The sequence below is a fragment of the Scyliorhinus torazame genome, chromosome 5 (assembly GCF_047496885.1).
Source record: "Scyliorhinus torazame isolate Kashiwa2021f chromosome 5, sScyTor2.1, whole genome shotgun sequence".
Taxonomy (NCBI): domain Eukaryota; kingdom Metazoa; phylum Chordata; class Chondrichthyes; order Carcharhiniformes; family Scyliorhinidae; genus Scyliorhinus; species Scyliorhinus torazame.
The window spans coordinates 301,803,649-301,828,653 of NC_092711.1; the positions used below are offsets into that span (position 1 = coordinate 301,803,649).

At 50.0% G+C, this 25,005-nt stretch overlaps 1 protein-coding gene across 10 annotated transcripts in view; it reads left to right on the forward strand.

Annotated features, from left to right (window-relative positions):
• LOC140421249 (transcription factor Dp-1-like) overlaps positions 1-14,338 on the forward strand; it is a 114,944-nt gene extending 100,606 nt beyond the window's left edge. For all 10 annotated transcript variants that reach the window (XM_072505818.1, XM_072505815.1, XM_072505820.1 and 7 more), the window contains 2 exons: positions 6,787-6,871; positions 11,420-14,338. In XM_072505818.1, coding sequence (XP_072361919.1) covers positions 6,787-6,871; positions 11,420-11,600 — 266 coding nt within the window. In that variant the 3' untranslated portion in view covers positions 11,601-14,338. The remainder of the gene's footprint in view (positions 1-6,786; positions 6,872-11,419) is intronic.
• Positions 14,339-25,005: the final 10,667 nt, after the last annotated feature.

Sequence of the window (25,005 nt, forward strand, 5' to 3'; positions counted from 1 at the left end):
TAGTGCCCCCCCCCCCCCCCCCCCCCCCCCCCCCCCCCGGGCTGCTGCTGCTGACGATCTATTTTCCCTTAACGTTCCGCGAGATAGTCAAGGAACGGTTGCCACCGCCTGGAGAACCCCTGAAACGATCCTCTCAACGCAAACTTCATCCGTTCCAGTTTTATGAACCCTGCCATATCGTTTATCCAGGCCTCCACGCCGGGGGGTTTTGCTTCCTTCCACATGAGTAAGATCCTTCGCCGGGCTACCAGGGACGCAAAGGCCAGAATATCGGCCTTTTTCGCCTCCTGCACTCCCGGCTCGTCCGCTACCCCAAATATAGCTAACCCCCAGCCTGGCTTGACCCGGACCTTCACCACCTTTGAAATCACTCTTGCCACTCCCCTCCAGTACTCGTCCAGTGCCAGACACGACCAAAACATGTGTGTGGTTCGCCGGGCTTCCCAAGCACCTCCCGCACCTGTCCTCCACTCCGAAGAACCTGCTCAGCCTTGCTCCCGTCATGTGTGCTCTGTGTAGAACCTTAAACTGCATCAGGCTAAGCCTGGCACACGAGGAAGAGGAATTTATCCTACTTAGGGCATCAGCCCACAGACCCCCTTCAATCTCCTCCCCCAGCTCTTCTTCCCATTTTCCCTTTAGCTCCTCTACCAGCACCTCCCCCTCGTCTCTCATCTCCTGATATATTTCGGACACTTTGCCCTCCCCGACCCATACCCCCGAAATCACTCTATCCTGGATCCCCTGTGTCGGGAGCAGCGGAAATTCCCTCACCTGTTGCCTCGTAAACGCCCTCACTTGCATGTATCTAAAGATATTCCCCGGGGGCAACTCGTACTTTCCCTCCAGCGCTCCCAGGCTCGCGAACGTCCCGTCAATAAACAAATCTCTCAATCTCCTAATTCCTGCCCGATGCCAGCTCTGGAGCCCTCCGTCCATCCTTCCTGGGGCAAACCTATGGTTGTTCCTAATCAGGGACCACACCGAGGCACCCGTCACACCCCTATGTCGCCTCCATTGCCCCCAGATCCTTAAGGTTGCCACCACCACTGGGTTCGTGGTATACCTTTTCGGGGAGAGCGGTAGCGGCACCGTCACCAGCGCCTTTAGGGTCGTTCCTTTACAGGACGCCATCTCCAGCCTCTTCCACGCTGCCCCTCTCCCTCACTCATCCACTTACGAACCATCGCCACATTGGCGGCCCAGTAATAATTGTCCAGATTCGGCAACGCCATTCTCCCTCTGTCACTGCTGCGCTGCAGGAACCCCCTTCTTACCCTCTGGGTCTTCCCTGCCCACACGAAACTCATCACACTCCTGTCTATTTTCTTTAAAAAGGCCTTAGTGATCAAAATGGGGAGACATTTAAACACAAAAAGAAACCTTGGGAGGACCATCATCTTGACCGCCTGCACTCTGCCCGCCAGTGAGAGCGGCAGCATATCCCACCTCTTGAAATCCTCCTCCATCTGCTCCACCAGCCCCGTCAGATTGAGTTTGTGTAAAGTTGCCCAGCTCCTGGCTACCTGAATCCCCAGATATCGGAAGCTCCTTTCTGCTCTCCTTAACGGCAGGCCATCTATTCCTCTTCCCTGGTCCCCGGGATGTACTACGAAAAGCTCACTCTTCCCCATATTAAGCCTATATCCCAAAAAATCTCCAAACTCCCTCAATACCTGCATAACCTCTGTCATCCCCTCCACAGGATCCGCCACATACAGCAGTAGGTCATCTGCGTAGAGTGACACTCGGTGTTCCTCTCCCCCTCTAACCAACCCCTCCATTTCCTAGAGTCTCTCAACGCTATGGCCAGTGGTTCAATTGCCAGCGCGAACAGTAATGGGGACAGGGACAAGGCCTGCCTTGTTCCCCTATGTCATCGAAAATGCTCCGATCTCTGCCGATTTGTGACCACACTTGCCACTTGGGCCCCATAGAGGAGTTTGACCCAACTGACAAACCCCTCCCCGAACCCAAACCTCCTCAACACCTCCCATAAATACTCCCACTCTACCCTATCGAATGCCTTCTCTGCATCCATCGCTGCCACTATCTCTGCCTTCCCCTCCGCTGGGGGCATCATTATCATCCCCAACAGCCGTCGCACGTTGACATTCAATTGTCTCCCCTTTACAAGCCCTGTCTGGTCTTCATGCACCACCCCCAGGACACAATCCTCTATCTTAGTCGCTCGCACTTTTGCCAGCAACTTGGCGTCTACATTCAGGGGTGAGATAGGCCTATATGACCCGCATTGCAGCGGATCTTTATCTCGCTTCAGGATTAATGATATCGTCGCCTCCGACATTGTCGGGAGTAGAGTCCCCCCTTCTTTGGTCTCGTTGAAGGTTCTCGCCAGCAGCGGGGCCAACAAGTCCACATATTTCCTATAAAATTCCACCGGGAACCCGTCTGGTCCCGGGGCCTTCCCTGCCTGCATGTTCCCCAACCCTTTAGTCACTTTGTCCACCCCGATTGGTGCCCCCCAGACCTGCCACCTCCTGCTCCTCCACCCTCGGGAATCTTAGTTGGCCCAAGAACTGTTGCATCCCCTCTCCCCTCCGGGGGTTGGGACCTATATAGCCCCTCATAAAAGGTCTTAAATACCTCATTTACCTTCCCTGCACTCCGCACCGTAGTTCCCGTTCCATCCCTAACTCCCCCTATTTCCCTCGCCGCTATCCTCTTACGAAGCTGGTGGGCCAGCAGTCGTCTCGCCTTTTCCCCATATTCGTATCTCATCCTCTGTGCCTTCCTCCACTATGCCTCTGCCTTCCCGGTGTCAGCAGGTCAAACTCCGTCTGAAGTCTTCGCCTCTCTCTATATAGTCCTTCGTCCGGGGCCTCCACATATCTTTTATCCACACTCAAAATCTCCCCCACTAATCTCTCTCCCTTTCTTTGCCCTCTTTTTTTTCTCCTTGTAAGCCTTAATGGAGATCAGCTCTCCCCTAACCGCTGCCTATAGCACTTCCCATACTACCCCCACCTGGACCTCACCATCATCATTGGCCTCCAGGTACTTCTCAATACATCCCCGCACCCTTCCACAGACCCCCTCATCCGCCAATAGTCCCACATCCAGTCGCCAGAGTTGGCGCTGTTCCCTCTCCTCTCCTAGTTCCAGATCCACCCAGTGCGGGGCATGGTCTGAAACGGCTATGGCCGAATACTCCGTTCCTGCCACCCTCAAAATCAGTGCCCTGCTCAAAACAAAGAAATCTATCCGGGAGTATACCTTATGAACATGGGAGAAAAAGGAGAACTCTTTGGCCAACGGCTTGGCAAATCTCCGGATCCACTCCCCCCATTTGCTCCATAAACCCCCTGAGCACCTTGGCCGCTGCCGGCCTTCTTCCGGTCCTGGATCTAGACCGATCTAACCCTGGATCCAACACAGTATTGAAATCCCCCCCCCCCCCACCCCCATTACCAGGCTTCCTACCTCCAGGTCCGGATACGTCCCAGCATCCGCTTCATAAATCCCGCATCATCCCAGTTCGAGGCATATGCATTTACCAGCTCGACCTCCCTTCCCTGCAATCTACCACTCACCATCACATATCTACCACCGTTGTCCACCACTATATTCCTAACCTCGAACGACACCCGTTTCCCCACCAATATCGCCACCCCTCTATTTTCCGCGTCCAACCCCGAGTGGAACACCTGTCCCACCCATCCTTTCCTTAACCTAACCTGATCCGCCACCTTCAGATGCGTCTCCTGAAGCATGACCACGTCTGCCTTCAGTCCCTTTAAGTGCGCGAACACTCGGGCCCTCTTAATCGGCCCATGTAGGCCTCTCTCATTCCACGTGATCAGCCGGATTGGGGGGGCTGCCCCCCCCCCAGGCCGACTAGCCATCCCCTACTCTAGGGCCAGTCCCGCGCACCCACCCGTCCCCCAGGCGGCGCACTCCCGCCCCGACCACCTCTTCCCTTGCCAGCTCCCCCTCGCTCCCAGCAGCAGCAACCCAGTTGACACCCCCCCCCCCCCCCCCGCTAGATCCCCATCTAGCATGGTTACTCCCCCCATAATGCTTCCGAAAGTCAGCTGACTCCAACTGACCACGGCTTTCCCCGCTCTCTCCTTGACCCCCCCCCCCCCCCTGGTGTGTGGAGCTCTCATCCTCCTTGCGCCTATCTTCACGCCATCATCTCCCTAGCGCGGGAAGAAAAAAAAACGCGCTTCCCTTGATCAGCCCCGCCCCCCCCCCCATGACGCAGCTCCCCCATCCCCCTCCTCTGTCCCTTTTTTCCACCAGCGCCCACATTTCTCAGTGCCCCCCCCCCCCCAACCCCCCCCCATCAAGAAGAGGGAAAAAAAGCCCACATCTATCGTCCCGATACTGCGAACCTCCCATTCCCCAATTTACATTTCTGTACATCAACCTCGTCATCTCCCCCACAGCATCAGTCCCTCAGTTCTGGTCCAATTTCTCTTCTTGGATGAAGGTCCATGCCTCGTCCGATGTTTCAAAGTAGTAGTGTCTATCTTGGTACGTGACCCACAATCGCGCCGGCTGCAGCATCCCAAACTTTACTTTCTTCTTGTGTAGCGCCGCCTTGGCCCGATTAAAACCCGCTCTCCTTCTCGCCACCTCCGCGCTCCAGTCCTGATACACTCGTATCACCGCATTCTCCCACCTGCTACTCCGTACCTTCTTGGCCCAGCTCAAAACCGCCTCTTTGTCGGTGAAGCGGTGAAATCTCACCACTATCGCCCTTGGTGATTCTTCAGCCTTTGGTCTCCTCTCGCAAGGACCCGGTGAGCCCCTTCCACCTCCAGGGGGCCCGAGGGGGCCTCTGCTCCCATTAGCGAATGGAGCCTCGTGTTCACATAAGCCCCAACGTCAGCTCCCTCCACTCCCTCGGGGAGACCCAGAATCCGGAGGTTCTTTCTCCTCTAGCTGTTCTCCAGGGCTTCGAGCCTTTCGATACACCTCTTATGTAGCGCCTCGGGCGTCTCCATTTTTACCGCTAGGCCCAGAATCTCATCTTCGTTCTCAGCTGCCTTCTCCTTCACCCCACGGAGCTCTATTGCCTGGGCCTTTTGCGTTTCTTTTAGCCCTTCGATTGCCAACAACATCGGCGCCAGCACCTCCTTCTTTAATTCCTCCACACACCGTCGAAGGAATTCCTGCTGGTCCGGGCCCCATGTCGTCTGGGCCCCATCCGTCGCCATCTTGCTTCTTCCTTCTCTTCTCTGCTGCTGCTCCAAAGGATCCTTCGCAATCTGGCCACTACCACCGATCTTTTCCATACACACCAGGGGGGGACTCATTACTTCGTCACCCCACACTGGGTTTGGTCCGAAAAAATTTCCGTTGGGGCTCCCAAAAAGAGCCCAAAAGTCCATTAGAACGGGAGCTGTCGAAACGTGCGGCTTAGCAGTGCAACCGGAAGTCGTACTATCTCATTTCTAACCCCACCCCCAATTTGCCCCATCCTACATTTACATACAAGGCAGACAAACGGGGGGAAAGAGGGGTATAAAAATAATACTAAAAGTAAAAGGATAAGAGTCTCTGTTTCAGATGGATGCTTTATTCAGTCTGATGTGTTTACTTTCAATCTGTAATGGTTTCACTGTAGATTCATCCGGGTTTCAGGCACTCTCCACAAGACCATAATTTTCCTCTTCCACTCCCTGCCAGGACTAGCACTGACCATCCTTTCCCAGCCTAGAGTACACAAATGTCAGTGCTTCCCAGAATATTTTGTTTTTGCAATGTGTTACTGCAATGTGTGGATAGCACAATTGCTTCACAGCTCCAGGGTCCCATGTTCGATTCCGGCTTGGGTCACTGTCTGTGCGGAGTTTGCACATCCTCCCCGTGTGTGCGTGGGTTTCCTCCGGGTGCTCCGGTTTCCTCCCACAGTCCAAAGATGTGCAGGTTAGGTGGATTGGCCATGATAAATTGCCCTTAGTGTTGGGTGGGGTTGCTGGGTTATGGGGATCAGGTGGAGGTGTTGACCTTGGGTAGGGTGCTCTTTCCAAGAGCCGGTGCGGTCTCGATGGGCCGAATGGCCTCCTTCTGCACTGTAAATTCTTTGTTAATCTATGCTGCAGAAGCCTAGTAGTAGCCTATAAGGGATAGCACAAATTGGAAGGCTGAATGAGGAGACCCATTTTAATGGTCCCCTCTCTAATTTGACTCCTTTAGTCATTGACCTGCAAATTGAAGGAACATTAGAATATTGCCGAAGATGGCCAATAAATTGATTTGGATGGAAAAATACAATGAGTGAAAATTAGCAAGTTTATTGCTAACAAATTATAAAAGCTATTTAAACGGGGAAGAGATTAGCAAAAACAAGTATGGGTTCCTTCGCGGCAGAGACTGGGGAAATTATTATAGGGATAAAGAAATAGTGGAGACATTAAATGGAAACTTAAAATATGTCTTCGTGGTAGAAGACAAAATTTTTTTTTTCTGGAAATGGAGTACCAACGGTCAAGAGAGAGACTGAGGAACTTGCAGAAATTGATATTTGTAAAGGATTGGTTCTGAAGAACTTAATGGAACTAAAAGCTAGTAAATCTCTCACGACATGATGGCCTACATTTTAGGGTTTTAAAATGGCTGCAAAGCGAGCTGTTGGATTGCTTTTTATTTTCTAGAATTACTTTCATTCAACCCAAACCCGTGCCTACTTGAAATCAAACTTTCCCCATAATGCCCCCTTCGAAATCCCTGCTGCCAAATACCACCAATTTGAAATAGTCTAACATAGTATTTTTGGCAAGTGTTAAAGTGATAATTTTCCTTGTTATTATGCAGAAATGGCGAAAGGAGTGCAAAATGTTAACTCAGGCCCAAGTTCAGTAGCAGCATCCGCATCTTCTTCAAGCATCCAGTCTAACAGGTAAGTCTGCAGAAGCTTCTTCCCCTTATGTTTTCACATCTGATTTACCACAGCTGGATGATTTCATCTCAATATTCTGCTCACAATATTGAAGCAGCTCTTATATCTTGAAACAACAAAGTAGTGAAGTTTTTAAAAATCATTTCCCATACAAAGCTCTTCAAATTTACAAGAGTTTGTATCTCTTGATATTCTCCTCCACCATGGATAAGTCTTGGCAGCCTGAATAAAACTCCACTGATTGACTTGCCTTTTAACCAGATTTTTATCTGTACCAAGACCTTGGTTTTCTCAGTTGTTTTTTTAAAAATAATTTTTAAAGGTTTTCATAAAATATCAATAACAAAATGAGAAAGAAAAAAGAACCCAACAGGGTTAAGTACAAAACACAATCTAAAAAAGCAACCCCCCAAACCCCCCCCCCGTACCTAAATAATAAATTAACATTAACACCCCGACTTAAGACAACAGGTGTATACACCCCCTCAGACCCTTCCAGTGTAAATAACAAACAAAAATAAAGTAACCCACCCCCCCGAGCTGCCGCTGCAATTGACCAATGTCTAGCGTTCTGCCAGAAAGTCTAAGAATGGTTGCCACTGCCTAAAGATCCCTTGTACCGACCCTCTCAAGGCGAATTTCACCCTCTCCAATTCAATGAACCCTGCCATATCGCTGATCCAGGATTCCACGCTTGGGGGCCTCGTATCTTTCCACTGAAGGAGAATCCTTCGACGGCCCATCCCTCCCTCCTCCTGTGGGGGCTCGTATCGGTACAATTCCTCGTAGAAGTCCCTGAAGACCCCATTGATGCCAACCCCACTCCGCACCATGCTCCCTCCCCTGTCCTTAACTCCCCCGATCTCCCTAGCTGCGTCCCGCTTCCGAAGTTGATGCGCCAGCATCCGGCTTGCCTTTTCCCCATACTCGTAGACCGCCCCCTGGGCCTTCCTCCACTGCACCTCCGCCTTCCTGGTGGTCACCAGGTCGAATTCGGCCTGGAGGCTGTGCCTCTTCCTCAACAATCCTTCCTCAGGTTCTTCCGCATACCTCCTGTCTACCCTCACCATCTCCCCCACCAGCCTCCCTCTCTCCCCCTGCTCCTTGTGGGCCCTGATGGAGATCAGCTCTCCCCTCACCACCGTCTTCAGTGCCTCCCATACCATCCCCACTCTGACCTCCCCGTTGTCGTTGGTCTCCAAGTACCTCTCTATACTTCCTCGGACCCGCTCGCTCACCTCCTCATCCGTCAACAGCCCCACCTCCAAGCGCCACAGCGGGCGCTGGTCCCTCTCCTCCCCCATCTCCAAGTCCACCCAATGCGGGGTGTGGTCCGAAATGGCTATTGCCGAATACTCGGTATCCTCTACTCTCGCTATCAGCGCCTTACTCAAAATGAAAAAGTCGATTCGAGAATAAGCCTTATGGACATGTGAGAAGAATGAAAATTCCCTAGCCCCCGGCCTTGCAAATCTCCATGGGTCCACCCCTCCCATTTGGTCCATAAACCCCCTCAACACTCTAGCCGCCGCTGGCTTCCTACCCGTCCTAGACCTGGAGCGATCCAGTGCAGGATCCAACACCGTGTTAAAGTCTCCCTCCATTATCAGGCCCCCCCACTTCCAAGTCTGGGATCCGACCCAACATACGCCGCATAAAACCCGCATCGTCCCAGTTCGGAGCATACACATTGACCAGTACCACCCTCTCTTCCTGCAACTTACCACTTACCAATATGTACCTACAACCATTATCTGCCACAATGCTCGACGGCTCGAATAACACCTCTCCCACCAAGATCACCACCCCTCGATTTTTGGCATCTAGCCCCGAGTGAAACACCTGACCTACCCACCCTTTCCTCAGTCGTACCTGGTCTGCCACCTTCAGGTGTGTCTCCTGGAGCATAACCGCATCCGCCTTGAGCCCCTTCAGGTGCGCGAACACGTGGGCCCGCTTAACCGGCCCATTCAGTACCCTTACATTCCAGGTTATTAGCCGGATTAGGGGGCTACCCGCCCGCCGACTAGCCATGACCCCTCCTCGGCCAGCCACGCGCCCGCACCCCACACCCGGCCCGTTCCCCACAGCAGCATACCCCCGTCTTGATCCACCCCACTCGCTCCAGCTCCTCCTTGATCTTAGCAGCAGCAACTCTATTCCCCCCCCCCCCACCCCTCCGGCTAGGACCCATCCTAGCTGGTTTACTCCTCCCATTGCACTTCCGCAAGTCAGCTGACTCCTGCTGACCCCGGCCACTCCCGCCTCCCCTTCGACTCCTCCCATTGTGTGGCACACCCTCCTCTCCCGCTCCCCATTCACAGGCTCTCCCCCTCCTTTCTAAGCGCGGGAAACAATCCTCGCTTCTCCTCCTCCTCCTCCTCCCCCCCCCCCCCCCCCCGCCCCCAGTCTTCGGCGCGGGAAAAAAATCCCGTGCTCTCCACCTACCAGGCCCCGCCACCAACCAAAACACTGCCCAACCCGCCCCATCCACCCTCCCCAACCCGAAAGAGAAAATCACAGAGAAAAGAAACCCAAAACAATGCAAAGGCCCCCCCCCCCCCCCCCCCCCACCGAACCAAAAATAGGCATAACATATCCACCGCAGTCCCCAATCGCCCATCCCGACCCTCGGTCTGTGTCCAGCTTCTCGGCCTGAACAAAGGCCCACGCCTCCTCCGGAGACTCAAAATAATGGTGCCGGTCCTTGTAGGTAACCCACAATCGCGCTGGCTGCAACATGCCAAACTTCACCCCCTTCCTGTGCAGCACCGCCTTCGCTCGATTGAACCCGGCCCTCCTCTTCGCCACCTCCGCATTCCAGTCCTGATATATCCGAACCTCCGCGTTCTCCCACCTGCTGCTCCTCCTTCTTGGCCCACCTGAGCACACACTCCCGATCGACGAACCGATGGAACTGCACCAGCACCGCCCGCGGAGGCTCGTTAGCCTTGGGCCTCCTCGCCAACACTCTATGGGCCCCTTCCAGCTCCAGGGGCCCCTGGAAGGACCCTGCTCCCATCAGCGAGTTTAACATGGTGACCACATAGGCCCCCACGTCCGGCCCCTCCGGGAGGCCCAGAATCCGCAGATTCTTCCGCCTCGACCGATTCTCCATCTCCTCGAACCGCTCCTGCCATTTCTTGTGGAGCGCCTCGTGCGCCTTCACCTTTACCGCCAGGACTAAGATCTCGTCCTCATTGTCAGAGATCTTTTGTTGAGCCTCTCGGATCGCCACCCCCTGGGCCGTCTGTGTCTCCAGCAGCTTATCAATAGACGCCTTCATCGGCTCTAGCAGGTCCTTTTTAATCTCTCTGAGGCAGCGCTGGATACCCTCCTGTTGCTCCTCCGCCCACCGCTGCCTGGTCTCCGCCCGCCGCCATTTTGTCCTTCTTCCCTCCCTTCTTCTGGTCCACCACCACCTTTTTTGTCACCCCGCTCCTAGTTAAAGCCATATACTGACGGGGAACTATTATTAACTCCTTCCCACACCGGGAAACGTCGAAAAAGTGCCCTTGGGGGCCCTGAAAAGAGCCCAAAAGTCTCGAGAGGAAATCCTTTTGGCAGTGTTCGTTTCACCAATCTGCCCCAAAATGTCTGTGGAAACTCCTGAAAAAGGTCTAAGTGTCCGTTCCAGATGGGAGCTGCCGAATGCGTGACCTACTCCTCCATGGCCGCAACCGGAAGCCTCGTCCCCGCTTCTTCAGTGGCCTTGGTGAGATCTTTTCACAGTTGTTCCCTCTGCTGTTAGAATTCACTTTTGATAAAGGTCCTCAGGTCAGTTTGCAGCTTTAAGCTTGCCCTTCCCCCGCTTGCATGCTCGAAGGGGCCCTGTTTATCCTGTTGCAGCCAAATCTTTTACTGTTTCTGCCGGGTTTGGTAGCCAAAAGACATAACATTCCTGGGGGACACTGTCAGGGGAGTGTTGCAGTCTTCTTGCCACATCGGGAAATGTCAAATAAATGCCGTGGGGGCCCTGTAAAAGAGCCCAAAAGTCCGTTCCAAGCGGGAGCTACCGAATATGCTCTGCCTAGCCGCACCCGGAAGTCCGGTTTTCTCAGTTGTACATACACTTTCAGTTTATTTTCTACAAACATACTTTGATAAATGCTTCTAATGATTTAAAAATCAAAATATTGCGCTGGCATTGTACTTTAATCTATCAAGCATAATATTCTATCCAGAGAGAGTTCCTTTTTGAATCTCTCGTTTAGCTTACTACTCTGATTTATTAAACGTTTTAATCAATTTGGTTTGAATTTAAACAATTTTCTATATTATTTTGGGGGAGGGGTGGCTGGAGCAAGTAGAGTGGACCAGAACAGAAATGTTAATGCTTTGAAATAAGTCCTCTATTAATATAGTTCAATTCATCTGTGCTCCGATCAGTCCACATTCTTTTATTACTACTTCAATTGTTTTTATTCTATCCCCTACTCACTCTCTCCCCGTTCCCCCTCATCTCCGTTTCTTTCTTTTTCATTTCTCTTGTAGGCTTTCCTTTTCTCCTTTTTTTTATTCCTATTCAATACATTGTTTTACTTTCAGAGCATTTATTGTCGGTGACGAATTAGCCTTACCAACTGATACCGAAGTGGCCTTAGTGACCAGTCAAGCACAAGGAAGTTTCAATGGTACACACTATTCCGATCCCAGAATGGAGACCCCTACGTCCTATATTGAGGATGATGATGATGAGGATGATGATGATGAAGAGGAGTATGAATGAATTAATGATCATTCTGCATTTCTGCCTATTTTCTGTTGCTTAAAGTGGCATCTCTGAAAAGAACCGTCTCTGACAGAGACTTTAAGAATTGTTATTTTGACTTGTGAGGGGTTTAACTTAATTCTATTCTCTTCTAATTTAAGCATAAGAAACATGTAATACAGAATTGTAGAGATACTTTTCTGAATTTAAGAACAGCAGTTGAAATTTTAAAGGAGTTTTTACTTTTCTGTTGAGGATCTGCAATGAGTTTTCTAACTGCACGAAGTGCAGCTATAAAAACTACTGGTTGTTCAATTATATCTTGGGGCACTATTGCAGTAACATCTTTGGCTTCGCTGCCTGGTACTGATGTTTACATGTTGTAATTTTGCTATTCTCAGCTGAGCTGGTATAGCATCTTACGAAAGAGTCTCATTTCTGGGGAGGAAGAAATGGAGTTCGTTACCTCCCCTGCTACAAGTTCACCTCCTGTTAGATCACCAAAAATCATTGAAAGTGGGCACGTATGGGTCAATGATTTGTTCTATCTCCTCAGCTTGGAGAAGTTGTTTTGAATAAATAGTTGGGGTAATTGAAGAGACAGTGTTTCTTTAAAAAAAAATTTATGCTAGTGCAGAAAAAAGATGTTTTGAAGTGTTACATGTAATTTAAAAGCTTTTTGCTGCTGCCAGGGAACTTTGTAAACGGCAGTCCTGTGATTGGTTTAGTAGAATTTCTGGTTCTAGGTCAAATACACAGTGTGCCCTATAGTTCTATTTAGTATGCTTCTGGAGCAGCAGTAATGTATGAAATACTTAAAATTTGATTTCACCTTTTCAAACAGGAGTATAGTGGTGTATTCACTGAACAGATGCAGATCTTTTTACCCATCTTATCTTTGTAACCACCTACAAATAAATGCTGAACAAAGCCTGTTGTGGAATCAACAGTTTTTATGAAACACATTCTTAATTGAAAAAACTCTTGACCCATAGGATTTAAGAACTTTTTGCAGTGTGTATTCAAATGTTTAGTTTTCTGCAACTCAGCTAAAAACTTAATATTTTACACTGTGGTATTTCTGTGCTTACTACCTGTACACATTTATTTTGGAGTGCAACTTCTTTTGTAGTATAGCAACATTGTGGTTTCAATGCACCTAGCTTTCTGATCCTCCAATTCGATTTGGGTAATTTCCTCACTCTTCTCAATGTGGCTAATTCCAGATCGTGTGCTACATGCTGTTGGAGTTGAGGTGAAGGGGGAGAATGCAAAACACTTTTGCAAGTGCATTTTTTATTAACAGATTGCAAGCAAAAAAGGAACAACCTTTGCTCCCTTCCAGTGGGGCATTGTTATAGGACAAATGTCTGATGTATGTCTCGTTTAGCTTGGCTAAAACTACAGCTGACTTCCTAAACTGATAAATCTATGGACTTCCCATTGTCCACTCTGTGCTATATAGTTGATCTATTTTTATCAGTGAAGTGGTTTGCTGGATTGTTTCCCGGTACTGAAGAGAATTTAACTGAATAGCAGGCATATCTTGTCTTCCTGGTGAAAGTATGCTTCCTATTAATGATTTGAATGTTGGATATGGAGAAGTCTACAACCTGGAACAACTGTATTTCCTGGTTCGTGCTTCATAAAGTAAAGTGGGGGAGAAGGTTTGGTATTGAGCCCAGGTTTATTGGGTATATTTAAATACAGTTAGAGTAAAGAAAATAGAATCAAGTTGTGAAGAATCCCTCAGAAGTATTGCTTTTGCCCTGTTGATTACAAGCAAAAGTGTTTCATGTATAGTTTTGTTATTCAAAACACTTTTCTTGCCCATCAAATTTTAGTCTCCTGAAAATATACTGAATACAGCAATTTTGTACTCCTGCTTTCTTTTTTCATGGTATTCAGTTGTCTTTCTTTTCATGTTTATTTCATTGACTGTTTGGAGCAATACAAAATGCACTTCACAATTCGCTGTTTATCTTAATTTAACAAGAGGGTGAAATTCATCCTCCACCTAAACAGTGCATTAAAAAGAACAGCAAGATCAAATAGCTGAAGATTCAAACTTGAAGTGAAACTTAAGCTTGTGTGTGTGTGTGTGTATGTATGTGTCTCTCCCAGGTTTTGAGTTTGAGATTTGGATCGAATAAAGCATAGGAATTGTGGCCCCATAGTAACCTAATAAACTAAGTCGTGATTCTTAAATTGATTTTAAGGAAGTTACCTGAAGCAACTTTTTGAGAAACTTTGTACATTTTCAGAAACTTGTTCACAGATTTTTCTATAAACACTAGGTCTATTTGTAGACCATCTTGAGTATAAAGAGAAGGCAATAACTGGAATAGAAATTATTTAAGACTGACAAGTCTCTAAAAAAAAAAAAAAATACACCTGTAGCAAAGCAATCTGTAATATTAAAAATACAGTATTTAAAAATTTATGAAATCCTGAAGATGTATATTTTGTTGCAATAGTGTGCTTCAGTGACGCAACATCTTTCTTCCACATTACGAACAATGTAGTTACGGATAATCTTTTCCTATCCTAAAGACTTTTGGTTGAAAAATGAGAGTTGGGGTGGGTGGGAGGAGAAAGATTGTAAATGTTGAGACAAAACCTGATTTCTCAATGCTGCAGTTCAATATCTGTAATTCAGCCATGTCTACATTGTTACATGCAAGGATGTTGTTTTTAGTTTCACAACTATCATTAAAATTTATAAGCTTGAAATAAAAATGTAATCTTATATTTGACTTTGGTTGCAAAATGCTATTTCTTTTACTTGAGGTTTCAGCACTTGTGCATAACTTGCTGACCATTCCCGTTTTCCATTTATCATCAATTTTGGGCAATGGTCAGAAAGTAATTAGTTTATTGGTATGATGAAACTATGTCTTAAGTTTAATGTGAATGTCAATGACTGTCAGTGTGGGGCATCTCCCTTGCCCTCCTAAATTATTCTGTATATTTTTTTGTTCCGTTTTATTGCCTGGGGTGAGGAAGAGCAGAAATGAGACAACAATTCATCTTAATTACAGTCCCATTCATTCTTTCCCTTTAGTTCAGTTCACATCGATCCATTTTGGCTTAATAGTTGGTATTATGATTCTTCATTCCTTACAAGCAACTATTTGCCGTACAATCTGGGGAAGTTGCAGGATAATACTTATATTTTCACATATCTTTGTGATTCTTACTCTGCTCCAGTCCTGAATTTTATATAAAGTCTAACTCATTTTTGCATTGTTCTGTCTCAATTCTATTCCATTAGTGCTTTACACAGAAAAAGTTCTTGAGTACAATCACTGAGAATCAGAATTTATTATCTTTTACATTTTTCAAGCTACTAAATGTATTTCACACCGCTTTCATTGATTTGAATCTCAACAGTGATTCCGATATACTTTGCAATACTTTATCCCAGTTCCAATTTCAGTTGATGTTAAAAGCCAGAGTAAAATTTTAGTATATTTCAATGGAGCAGTCATCTTGCAGCATCTTCTGTTCATACTTTTAAACCCATTTCATTCCCATGTGAAGGTGCTGTTGAAGGAGAGTGTGTGAGAGTGCGGGTTTTGGTATCTCGTCGTCTTGTCTTTCACAACAAAGAGTTTTTATTGGTACTGTTTTTAACAGAACAATTGGATGCTGGACTGCTAAATTCCCAATTACAGTACCAAACTTTGGATCTGACATACTCGTGCTCCAGAAAAAAATCTTCAAAATATTGCCACATTTGTCTCCTGACAGACAACGCTGTTTGGTACCCACACACACCATTTGAGTGATTGGTGGAAATATTGCAGGAGGGGGATGGTTGGTGGTGGAGAAGAAGCAGCATTAAAATTTGACATGATAAACTTTGCTACAAATGTAATGAAGGAGTTTGTAAACGGTATTTTTGCTTTAGGCAATTGCAGTTTAAATAATTACATTGTTATCGGCCATGAAAAGCAATGGTCCTGTTACAATCTTAGCTGATGTGGTCAGATCCCAGAGTGAAACCCAGCTTGATGGATCCTAACTTTTATTTTTCTGTTTAGATGTGGAAGGTGGTTGCTCGACAGGAACAGACGTCAGCGGATAAACGTTTAACAGAAGAATAGAACATTTATTAAACGAGAAGAGATTAGGGGCAGCATGATGGCACAGTGGTTAGCACTACTGCTTCACGGCGCCGAGGTCCCAGGTTCGATCCTGGCTCTAGATCACAGTCCATGTGAAGTTTGCACTTTTTTCCTCTGCGCGGGTTTCGCTCCCACAACCCAAAGATGTGCAGGCTAGGAGAATTGCCCACGCTAAATTGCCCCTTAATAGGAAAAAATGAATTGGGTACTCTAAATTTATTTTTTAAAAACAAGAAAAGATTAATGAATTTACACTACACCTTCACCCAACTATACCTTTACAGGTATATACAGCTTTAAGGTTAACACCAGTTACAAAATCTATCATTTGCTCTAATTGGTTCACAGTCCATGTAAACCAACAGGCAAACTGTCAGACACCCGCACTCTTAATTTTTCATCAGTTCTTCTCTTCTCCCCCACTCCCCAGATGCTTTCACATTGTGAGCCAACTGTTCTCACTGGAGTCCTAGTCTCTTGATGAACGCGCCTTGGAATCTTCTCCCAAATGATACTTACTTTTTTTTAAAAATATTTTTATTAGGGTATTTGCAAGTTTTTATAATAATAACAAATGCCAGGAACGTGGTACAATAAACATTTCTTCCCCCCCCCCCCCCCCTCCCAATCCCAATCTTCACACACCTCGACCATGAAACAACAATCCGGCCCTCTTTCTTCCCCCCCCCCACCCCCTGCTGACAGTTTAATTTTCCCAAGAAAGTCGACAAACAGCTGCCACCTCTGGGTGAACCCTACCATTGACCCTCTTACGGCGAACTTTTTTTCTCACGACTGAGAAACCCAGCCATGTCACTAACCCAGGTCTCTACACTCTTTGGGGGGGGGGGGGGGGGGGGTTCGAGTCCCTCTACATTAATAAGATTCGCCTCAGGGCTACCAGGGAGGCAAAGGCCAAGACGTCGGCCTCTTTCGCCCCCTGAACTCCCAGCTCTTCCAACACTCCAAAGATCGCCACCTCCGGACTCTGCACCACCTGTGTTTTGAGTACCATGGACATTGTCTCAGCGAATCCCTGCCAGAACCCTCTCAGCTTCGGGCATGCCCAGAACACCTTGCACACCTGTCCTCTATCTCGAAAAACTTGTTCATTCGTGCCACAGTCGTGTGCCCGGTGGACTACCTTGAATTGTATCGGGCTCAGCCTGGCACATGAGGCTGTATTAACCCTGCTTAGGGTATCCGCCCACAGACCTGCCTCTATCTCCAAGCTTGTCCTCACACTTGCCCTTAAACTCTCCACCGGGGTTTCCTCCACATCCCAAAGCTCCTGGTAAAGATCTGATACCTTCCCCTCTCCCACCAGGTACTGGAGACAACTCTGTCCTGTATCTCCCCCCCCCCCCCCCCATGGCGGCAGCAGCGGGAAGTCCGGAACCTGCTTTCTCAAAAAGTCTTGCACCTGCAAATGCCTATACCCGTTCCCGGCTGGCAATTCAAATTTATCCTCCAGGACTTTGAAGCTGGGGAAGCTCCCATCTATAAATAGATCCCCCATCCTTCTAATTCCTGCCCTTTGCCATCTCCAGAACCCACCATCCAGCCTACCTGGTACAAACCGATTATTATTATAAATCGGGGTCCAAACCAATGCTCCCCCCACTCTCTATCTCCTCCACTGCCCCCAAATTCTCAGCCGCCACCACCACCGGACTTGTGGAGTTTCGGGCCCGCGAGAACAGAAGAGGTGCCGTTATCCGTGCTCCCAAACTTGTGTCTTTGCATGACGCCGCCTCCATCCGCTCCCATACCAACCCCTCCCCCACTTTCTAATGGCTAAATTAGCCGCCCAGTAGTAATTGCAGCTTATCAATAGACGCCTTCATCGAAAGCATGTCCCATCTCTTAAAGTCCCCTTTCATTTGTTCTACCAACCGGGATAGGTTTAACTTGTGCAGTGCCACCCATTCCCAGGCCACCTGGATTCCCAGATACCGAAAGCTCTTTCCTACCATTCTAAGCGGCAGCACTCCCAAGTCTTTTCTCCTGTCCTCTTGCCTGGATCACGAGCATCTCGCTTTTCCCCCATGTTCAATTTATACCCCTAAAAATTGTAAAATTCCCCCAGAATTCACATTACTTCCCCCATCCCCTACAACGGGTCTGAAATATGCAAGAGCAGGTCATCTGCGTAAAGCGAGACCTGGTGCTCCACCCCCACCGAACAGCATCCACCGCTGCCTCCACCTCCTTTTGAGGGCATCATAATAACATTCAAAAGCCTTCGAACATTGGCCTTGAGTTGCCTGCCCTTTACAAATCCCGTCTGGTCTTCCCCTCTCACCCCCGGGACATAGTTCTTTATCTTGTGGCCAGTACCTTAGCCAGCAGTTTGGCGTCCACATTCAGTAGAGAAATTAGCCTGTATGACCTGCATTGCTACGGATCCTTCTCCCGTTTCCGGATCAGTGAAATCGAGGCCTGTGACATTGTTGGGGGAGGACTCCCTTCTCTCTTGCTTCATTACATGTCCTCCCAACAGTGGGCTCAATATCTCTGAAAACTTCTTGTAGAATTCCACCGGGTAGCCGTTGGGCCCGGGGGCCTTGCCCAACTGCATGCCCTCCAGCCCCTCAATTATTTCCTCAATCTCAATTGGGGCTCCCAGCCCTTCCACCAGATCCTCATCTACCCTTGGGAACCTCAACTAATCCAGAAACTGCCTCATCCCCTCCACCCCAGCCGCGGGTTCCGACTCATATAATTTACTGTAAAAGTCCTGAAACACCTCATTCACCCCCACTGGGTCCAGGACCGTATTCCCACCTCTACTCTTAACTCTCCCTATCTTTCTGGCCGCCTCCCTTTTTCTGAGCTGGTGCGCTAACAAAGAACAAAGAAAAATTACAGCACAGGAACAGACCCTTTGGCCCTCCAAGCCTGTGCTGATCCAGATCCTCTATCTAAAACTGTCACCTCTTTTCTAAGGATCAGTATCCCTCTGCTCCCTGTCCATTCATGTATCTCTCTAGATACATCTTAAATGACGCTATCGTGCCCGCCTTCACCACCCTCTGCGTAAAGAACTTTCCACGCATATCTCCCTTTAACTTTTCCCCTCTCACCTTGAACTTGTGACCCCTAGTAATTGAGTCCCCCACTCTGGGGGGGGAAAAAGCTTCTTGCTATCCACCCTGTCTATACCTCATGATTTTGTAGACCTCAACGAGATTCCCCCCTCAACCTCTGTCTTTCGAATGAAAATAATCCTAATCTACTCAACCTCTCTTCATAGCTAGTGCCCTCCATACCAGGCAACATCCTGGTGAACCTCTTTTGCACCTTCTCCAAAGCATCAACATCCTTTTGGTAATGTGGTGACCAGAACTGTACGCAGTATTCCAAATGTGTACCATTTACCGTATCTTCCAAAATGTATCACCTTGCATTTGCCCGGTTTGAACTCTCATCTGCCATTTCTCCGCCCAACTCTCCAATCTATATTCTGCTGTATTCTCTGACAGTCCCCTTCAATATCTGCTACTCCACCAACCTTAATGTCATCTGCAAACTTGCTAATCAGACCACCTATATCTTCCTCCAGATCATTTATGTCTATCACAAACAACAGTGGTCCCAGCACGGATCCCTGTGGAACACCACTGGTCCTAGTTCTCCATTTTGAGAAACGCCCTTCCACTACTACTCTCTGTTGCCAGCCAGTTCTTTATCCATCTAGCTAGTACACCCTGGATCCCATGAGACTTCACTTTCTCCATCAGCCTACCATGGGGAACATTATCAAATGCCTTACTGAAGTCCATGTATATGACATCTACAGCCCTTCCCTCATCAATCAACTTTGTCACTTCCTCAAAGAATTCTATTAAGTTGGTAAGACATAACCTTCCTGATGCACCATCAATGACCACTAAAGCGAGGTTGTAGTCCAACTGAAGGCTTTAATAAGCTAGATGTTTCCCCCAGCAGCTCGGGTACAGAATGAAGGCTGCTGGGGTGGCATAGGCTCTTATACCCCGACTAGCAGGGCGGAGCTACCATACATCTTAACCAATAGAAAGCATACAGTTTCCACCCATGGTGCTCCAGTATACCAGGTACCGTAATACCTCTACTACCACATTCATCCCCTGTTAAAAAGACCGGACCGGTGGCCTGATACTACAAACACGGCAACGTGATAGAATTAGTTATGGAGATACCGTAATACCTCCGTACAGCGTTTTGTAACTATTTACAATTGATGATTTAAATTTACAGTTTACAATTTAAAATGAAGCAATCAGACGATCCTGGTCCTCTGTGATCGTCGGAGCCTCAGTGGGGACTCCGGTGGAGGCTCGGGGATCTGTGACTCTGGGAGCGTGGCTTCGATCTCCATGGCAGCTTCGACACACCTAGTGGGTGACCTGGTGGGTAAAACGGTTGACCTGGGAAGGGAGCGCCTGCGGGGTGGGTGGGGGGGGCTGGCGGAAGGACCGATCCTCCTGTAAGGTGCCCTGGTGGCTGGGGTGTGCGTGGGGCTCCGGTGGGCGCCAGGTCTCGTAGGGAGATCGTATCTAGTCGGCCGTCGGGGTAGGTGTACTGGGGGTTAGCGTGGAGAAGATGGACCCTCTCGACCAACGGGACCGACTTGTGCGCCTGCATGTGTTTTCGGAGCAGGAGCTGCCAGCCAGGTCGGGAGTGAGGAACCAGAGGAGGACTTCCTGGGGAAGACAAGGAGACATTCGTGAGGTGTCTGCTTGGTGGTACAAAGCAGTGACCGGATGGATTGGAGGGCATCCGGGAGGACCACCTGCCAGCGGGAGACTGGGAGATTCCTGGACCCGTAGGACGGTCTTCCAGACTGTTCCGTTCTCCCACTACCTGTCCGTTACCCCGGGGGTTGTAACTGGTCATCCTGCTCGAGGCGATGCCCTTGCTGAGCAGGAATTGACGCAGTTCGTCGCTCATAAAGGAGGACCCCCTATCACTGTTAGCGGGGAACCCGAACAGTGCAAAGATGCTATGGAGGGCCTTGATGACTGGTGACGGTCATGGGGCAGGGGATGGCGCGTGGGAACCGGGAGTGTTCGTCAATCACGTTCAGGAAGTACGTGTTGCGATCGGTGGAGGGGAGGGGGCCTTTGAAGTCCATGCTGAGGCGTTCAAAGGGACGGGAAGCCTTTATCAGATGCGCTTTCTCTGGCCGGTAGAAGTGCGGTTTGCACTCAGCGCAGATTTGGCAGTCCCTGGTGGCTGTCCTGACCTCTTCGATGGAGTAGGGCAGGTTGCGGGTCTTGATAAAATGGAAAAAGCGAGTGACCCCCGGGTGGCAAAGGTCCTCGTGGAGGGCTCGGATGCGGTCCACTTGTGCGGTGGCACATGTGCCGCGGGACAGGGCATCAGGAGGTTTGTTTAGCTTCCCGAGACGATACAAGATCTCGTAGATGTAGGTGGAGAGTTCGACCCTCCACCGCAAGATCTTATCGTTTTTTATCTTGCCCTGCTGTGCATTATCGAACATGAAAGCACCCGACCATTGGTCAGTGAGGAGAGTGAATCTCCTACCGGCCAGGTAATGCCTCCAATGTTGCACAGCTTCTACTATGGCCTGGACCTCCTTTTCGACTGAGGAGTGGCGGATTCCGGAAGCATGGAGGGTACGTGAGAATAAAGCCACGGGTCTGCCCGCTTCGTTGAGGGTGGCCGCCAGAGCTATGTCAGACGCGTCGCTCTCGACCTGGAAGGGGAGGGACTCGTCGATGGCGTACGTCGTGGCCTTTGCAATGTCTGCTTTGATGCAGCTGAAGGCCTGGCGGGCCTTTATCGACAGGGGAAAAGCTGTGGATTGGATCAGGGGACGGTCCTTGTCCGCATAGTTGGGGACCCACTGGGCGTAGTAACTAAAAAAAACCTAGACAGCGCTTCAGGGCCTTGGAGCAGTGAGGGAGGGGAAACTCCATAAGGGGGCGCATGCGTTCAGGGTCGGGGCCTATAACTCCATTTCGCACTACGTAGCCGAAGAATGGCTAGGCGGTCGGTATAAACACACATTTATCCTTCTTGTATGTAAGGTTAAGGATTTTTGCGATCTGGAGGAATTTTCGGAGGTTGGTGTCGTGGTCCTGCTGGTCGTGGCCGCAGATGGTGACATTATCAAGATACGGGAATGTTGCCCGTAAACCGTACCGGTCAACCATTCAGTCCAATCTCGTGCTGGAAGACCGAGACCCCGTTGGTGACACCGAAGGGAACCATTAAGAAGTGGTAGAGCGGCCCATCTGCCCCGAAGACAGTGTATTTGCGGTAACTAGTGCGGATGGGGAGCTGGTGGTAAGCGGAGTTAAAATCCACCGTGGAGAAGACCTTGTAATGCGCAATCCTGTTTACCAGATCGGATATGTGGGGGAGAGGGTACCCGTCCAGCTGCGTAAACCTGTTGATGGTCTGACTGATGTCGATGACCATCCTATGCTTCTCCCTGGTCTTTACCACACCACTACTTGAGCTCTCCAGGGACTGATGCTGGCTTCAATGACTCCTTCCCTCAGTAGCCTTTGGACCTCTGACCAAATAAAGATCCGGTCCTGGGCACTGTAGGGTCTGCTCCTGGTGGCGATGGGTTTGCAATCCGGGGTGAGGTTCGCAAACAGGGAAGGCAGGTCAACCTTAAGAGTCGCGAGGCCGCAGACAGTGAGGGCGGGTATAGGGCTGCTGAATTTGTAGATTAGACTTTGGAGGTTACACTGGAAGTCTAAACCTTAGGAGTGTGGCCGCGCAGAGGTGGGCAAGGACGTAAAGACGGAAATTTTGAACTCCCTTCCCTGGACTGTGAGGTTTGCTACACAAAACCCCTTTATCTCCACTGGGTGGGAACCGGAGGCCAGGGAGATTTTTTGATTAACGGGGTGGATGAGGAGAGAACTGCACCTTACCGTGTTGGGGTGTATGAAGCTCTTCGTACTCCGTGAGTCGATTAGGCAGGACGTCTCGTGCCCGTTGATAAATACAGTCGTTGTAGCAGTTGAGAGTGTTCGAGGCCGGGACTGATCCAGAGTCACCGAGGCTAATCGCAGCAGTTGAGTGTTCTCTTCGGGCAGTGTGTGGTCGGCCGAGCTGGGGTCCTGGGGGTTCATCCAAGATGGCGGCTCCCATTGGTCGCACATGGCTAGGGGTGCACAAAATGGCGGCGCCCACCCCTCTAACTACCACATTCACCCCCTGTTAAAAAAGAGACCGGAGGGGGTGGTGGCCTGATACTACAAACATGGCAACGTCGTAGAATTAGTTATGGAGGTACCGTAATACCTCCGTACAGCGTTTTGTAACTATTTACAATACTAATCACTATTTACAATTGATGATTTAAATTTACAGTTTACAATTTAAAATGAAGCAATCAGAAGATCGGGGGCCCTGGTCGTCGTCTGTGATCGTCGGAGCCTCGGTGGTGACTCCGGTGGAGGCTCGGGGGTCTGTGACTCCAGGAGTGTGGCTTCGATCTCCATGGCAGCTTCGACACCCCTAGACGGCGCTGGTGGGGAAAACGGTTAACCTGGGAAGGGAGTGCCTGCGGGGTGCGTTGGTGGGTGGTGGGGCTGGCGGAAGGACCGATCCTCCTGTAAGGTGCCCTGGTGGAGGGGAGGGTGGGACTGGTGGCTGGGGTGTACGTGGGGCTCTAGTGGGTGCCAGGTCTCGTAGGGAGACTGTATCTTGTCGGCCGTCGGGATACGCCACGTAGGCGTACTGGGGGTTAGCGTGGAGAAGATGGACCCTCTTGACCAACGGGACCGACTTGTGCGCCTGCACGTGTTTTCGGAGCAGGAGCTGCCAGCCAGGTCGGGAGCGAGGAACCAGAGGAGGACTTCCTGGGGAAGACAAGGAGACGTTCGTGAGGTGTCTGGTTGGTGGTGGTACAATGCAGTGACCGGATGGAGTGGAGGGCATCCGGGGGGACCTCCTGCCAGCGGGAGACCAGGAGACTCCTGGACCGTAGGGCCAGTAGGACGGTCTTCCAGACCGTTCCGTTCTCCCTCTCTACATGTCCGTTACCCCGGGGGTTGTAACTGGTCATCCTGCTCGAGGCGATGCCCTTGCTGAGCAGGAATTGACGCAGTTCGGCGCTCATAAAGGAGGACCCCCTATCACTATGTATGTAAGCGGCGAACCCGAACAGTGCAAAGATGCTATGGAGGGCCTTGATGACAGTGGTTGCGGTCATGGGGCAGGGGATGGCAAATGGGAACCGGGAGTATTCGTCAATCACGTTCAGAAAGTACGTGTTGCGATCGGTGGAGGGGAAGGGGCCTTTAAAGTCCATGCTGAGGCGTTCAAAGGGACGGGAAGCCTTTATCAGATGTGCTTTCTCTGGCCGGTAGAAGTGCGGTTTGCACTCCGCGCAGATTTGGCAGTCCCTGGTGGCTATCCTGACCTCTTCGATGGAGTAGGGCAGGTTGCGGGTCTTGATAAAATGGAAAAAGCGAGTGACCCCCGGGTGGCAGAGGTCCTCGTGGAGGGCTCGGAGGCGGTCCACTTGTGCGGTGGCACATGTGCCGCGGGACAGGGCATCAGGAGGCTCATTTAGCTTCCCGGGATGATTCAAGATCTCGTAGTTGTAGGTGGAGAGTTCGACCCTCCACCGCAAGATCTTACCGTTTTTTATCTTGCCCAGCTGTGCATTATCGAACATGAAAGCAACCGACCATTGGTCAGTGAGGAGAGTGAATCTCCTACCGGCCAGGCAATGCCTCCAATGTCGCACAGCTTCTACTATGGCTTGGGCCTCCTTTTCGACTGAGGAGTGGCGGATTTCGGAAGCATGGAGGGTACGTGAGAATAAGGCCATGGGTCTGCCCGCTTCGTTGAGGGTGGCCGCCAGAGCTATGTCAGACGCGTCGCTCTCGACCTGGAAGGGGAGGGACTCGTCAATGGCGTACATCGTGGCCTTTGCAATGTCTGCTTTGATGCGGCTAAAGGCCTGGCGGGCCTGGGGGTTCACCCAAGATGGCAGCTCCTATTGGTCGCACATGGCTGGGGTGCACAAAATGGCGGCGCCCAAGATGGCGGTGCTGCACGTGGCCCTGGAGTAGGAAGATGGCAGCGACCGCTGGCCACACGGGGACCGTGGAGAGGTTTGTGTTGGCAGTCCGCATTTGCCGCCGAAGACCGCGGCAACCGCACGGGCCTGGCATACCCCCACGAAATGGCCCTTTTTACCGCATCCCTTGCAGCTGGATGCGCGGGCCGGGCAGCTCTGGCGGGAGTGGGTGGCCTGCCCGCAAAAGTAGCAGCGGGGCCCCCCGGGGTTGCCAGACGGCTTTCCTTGTGGG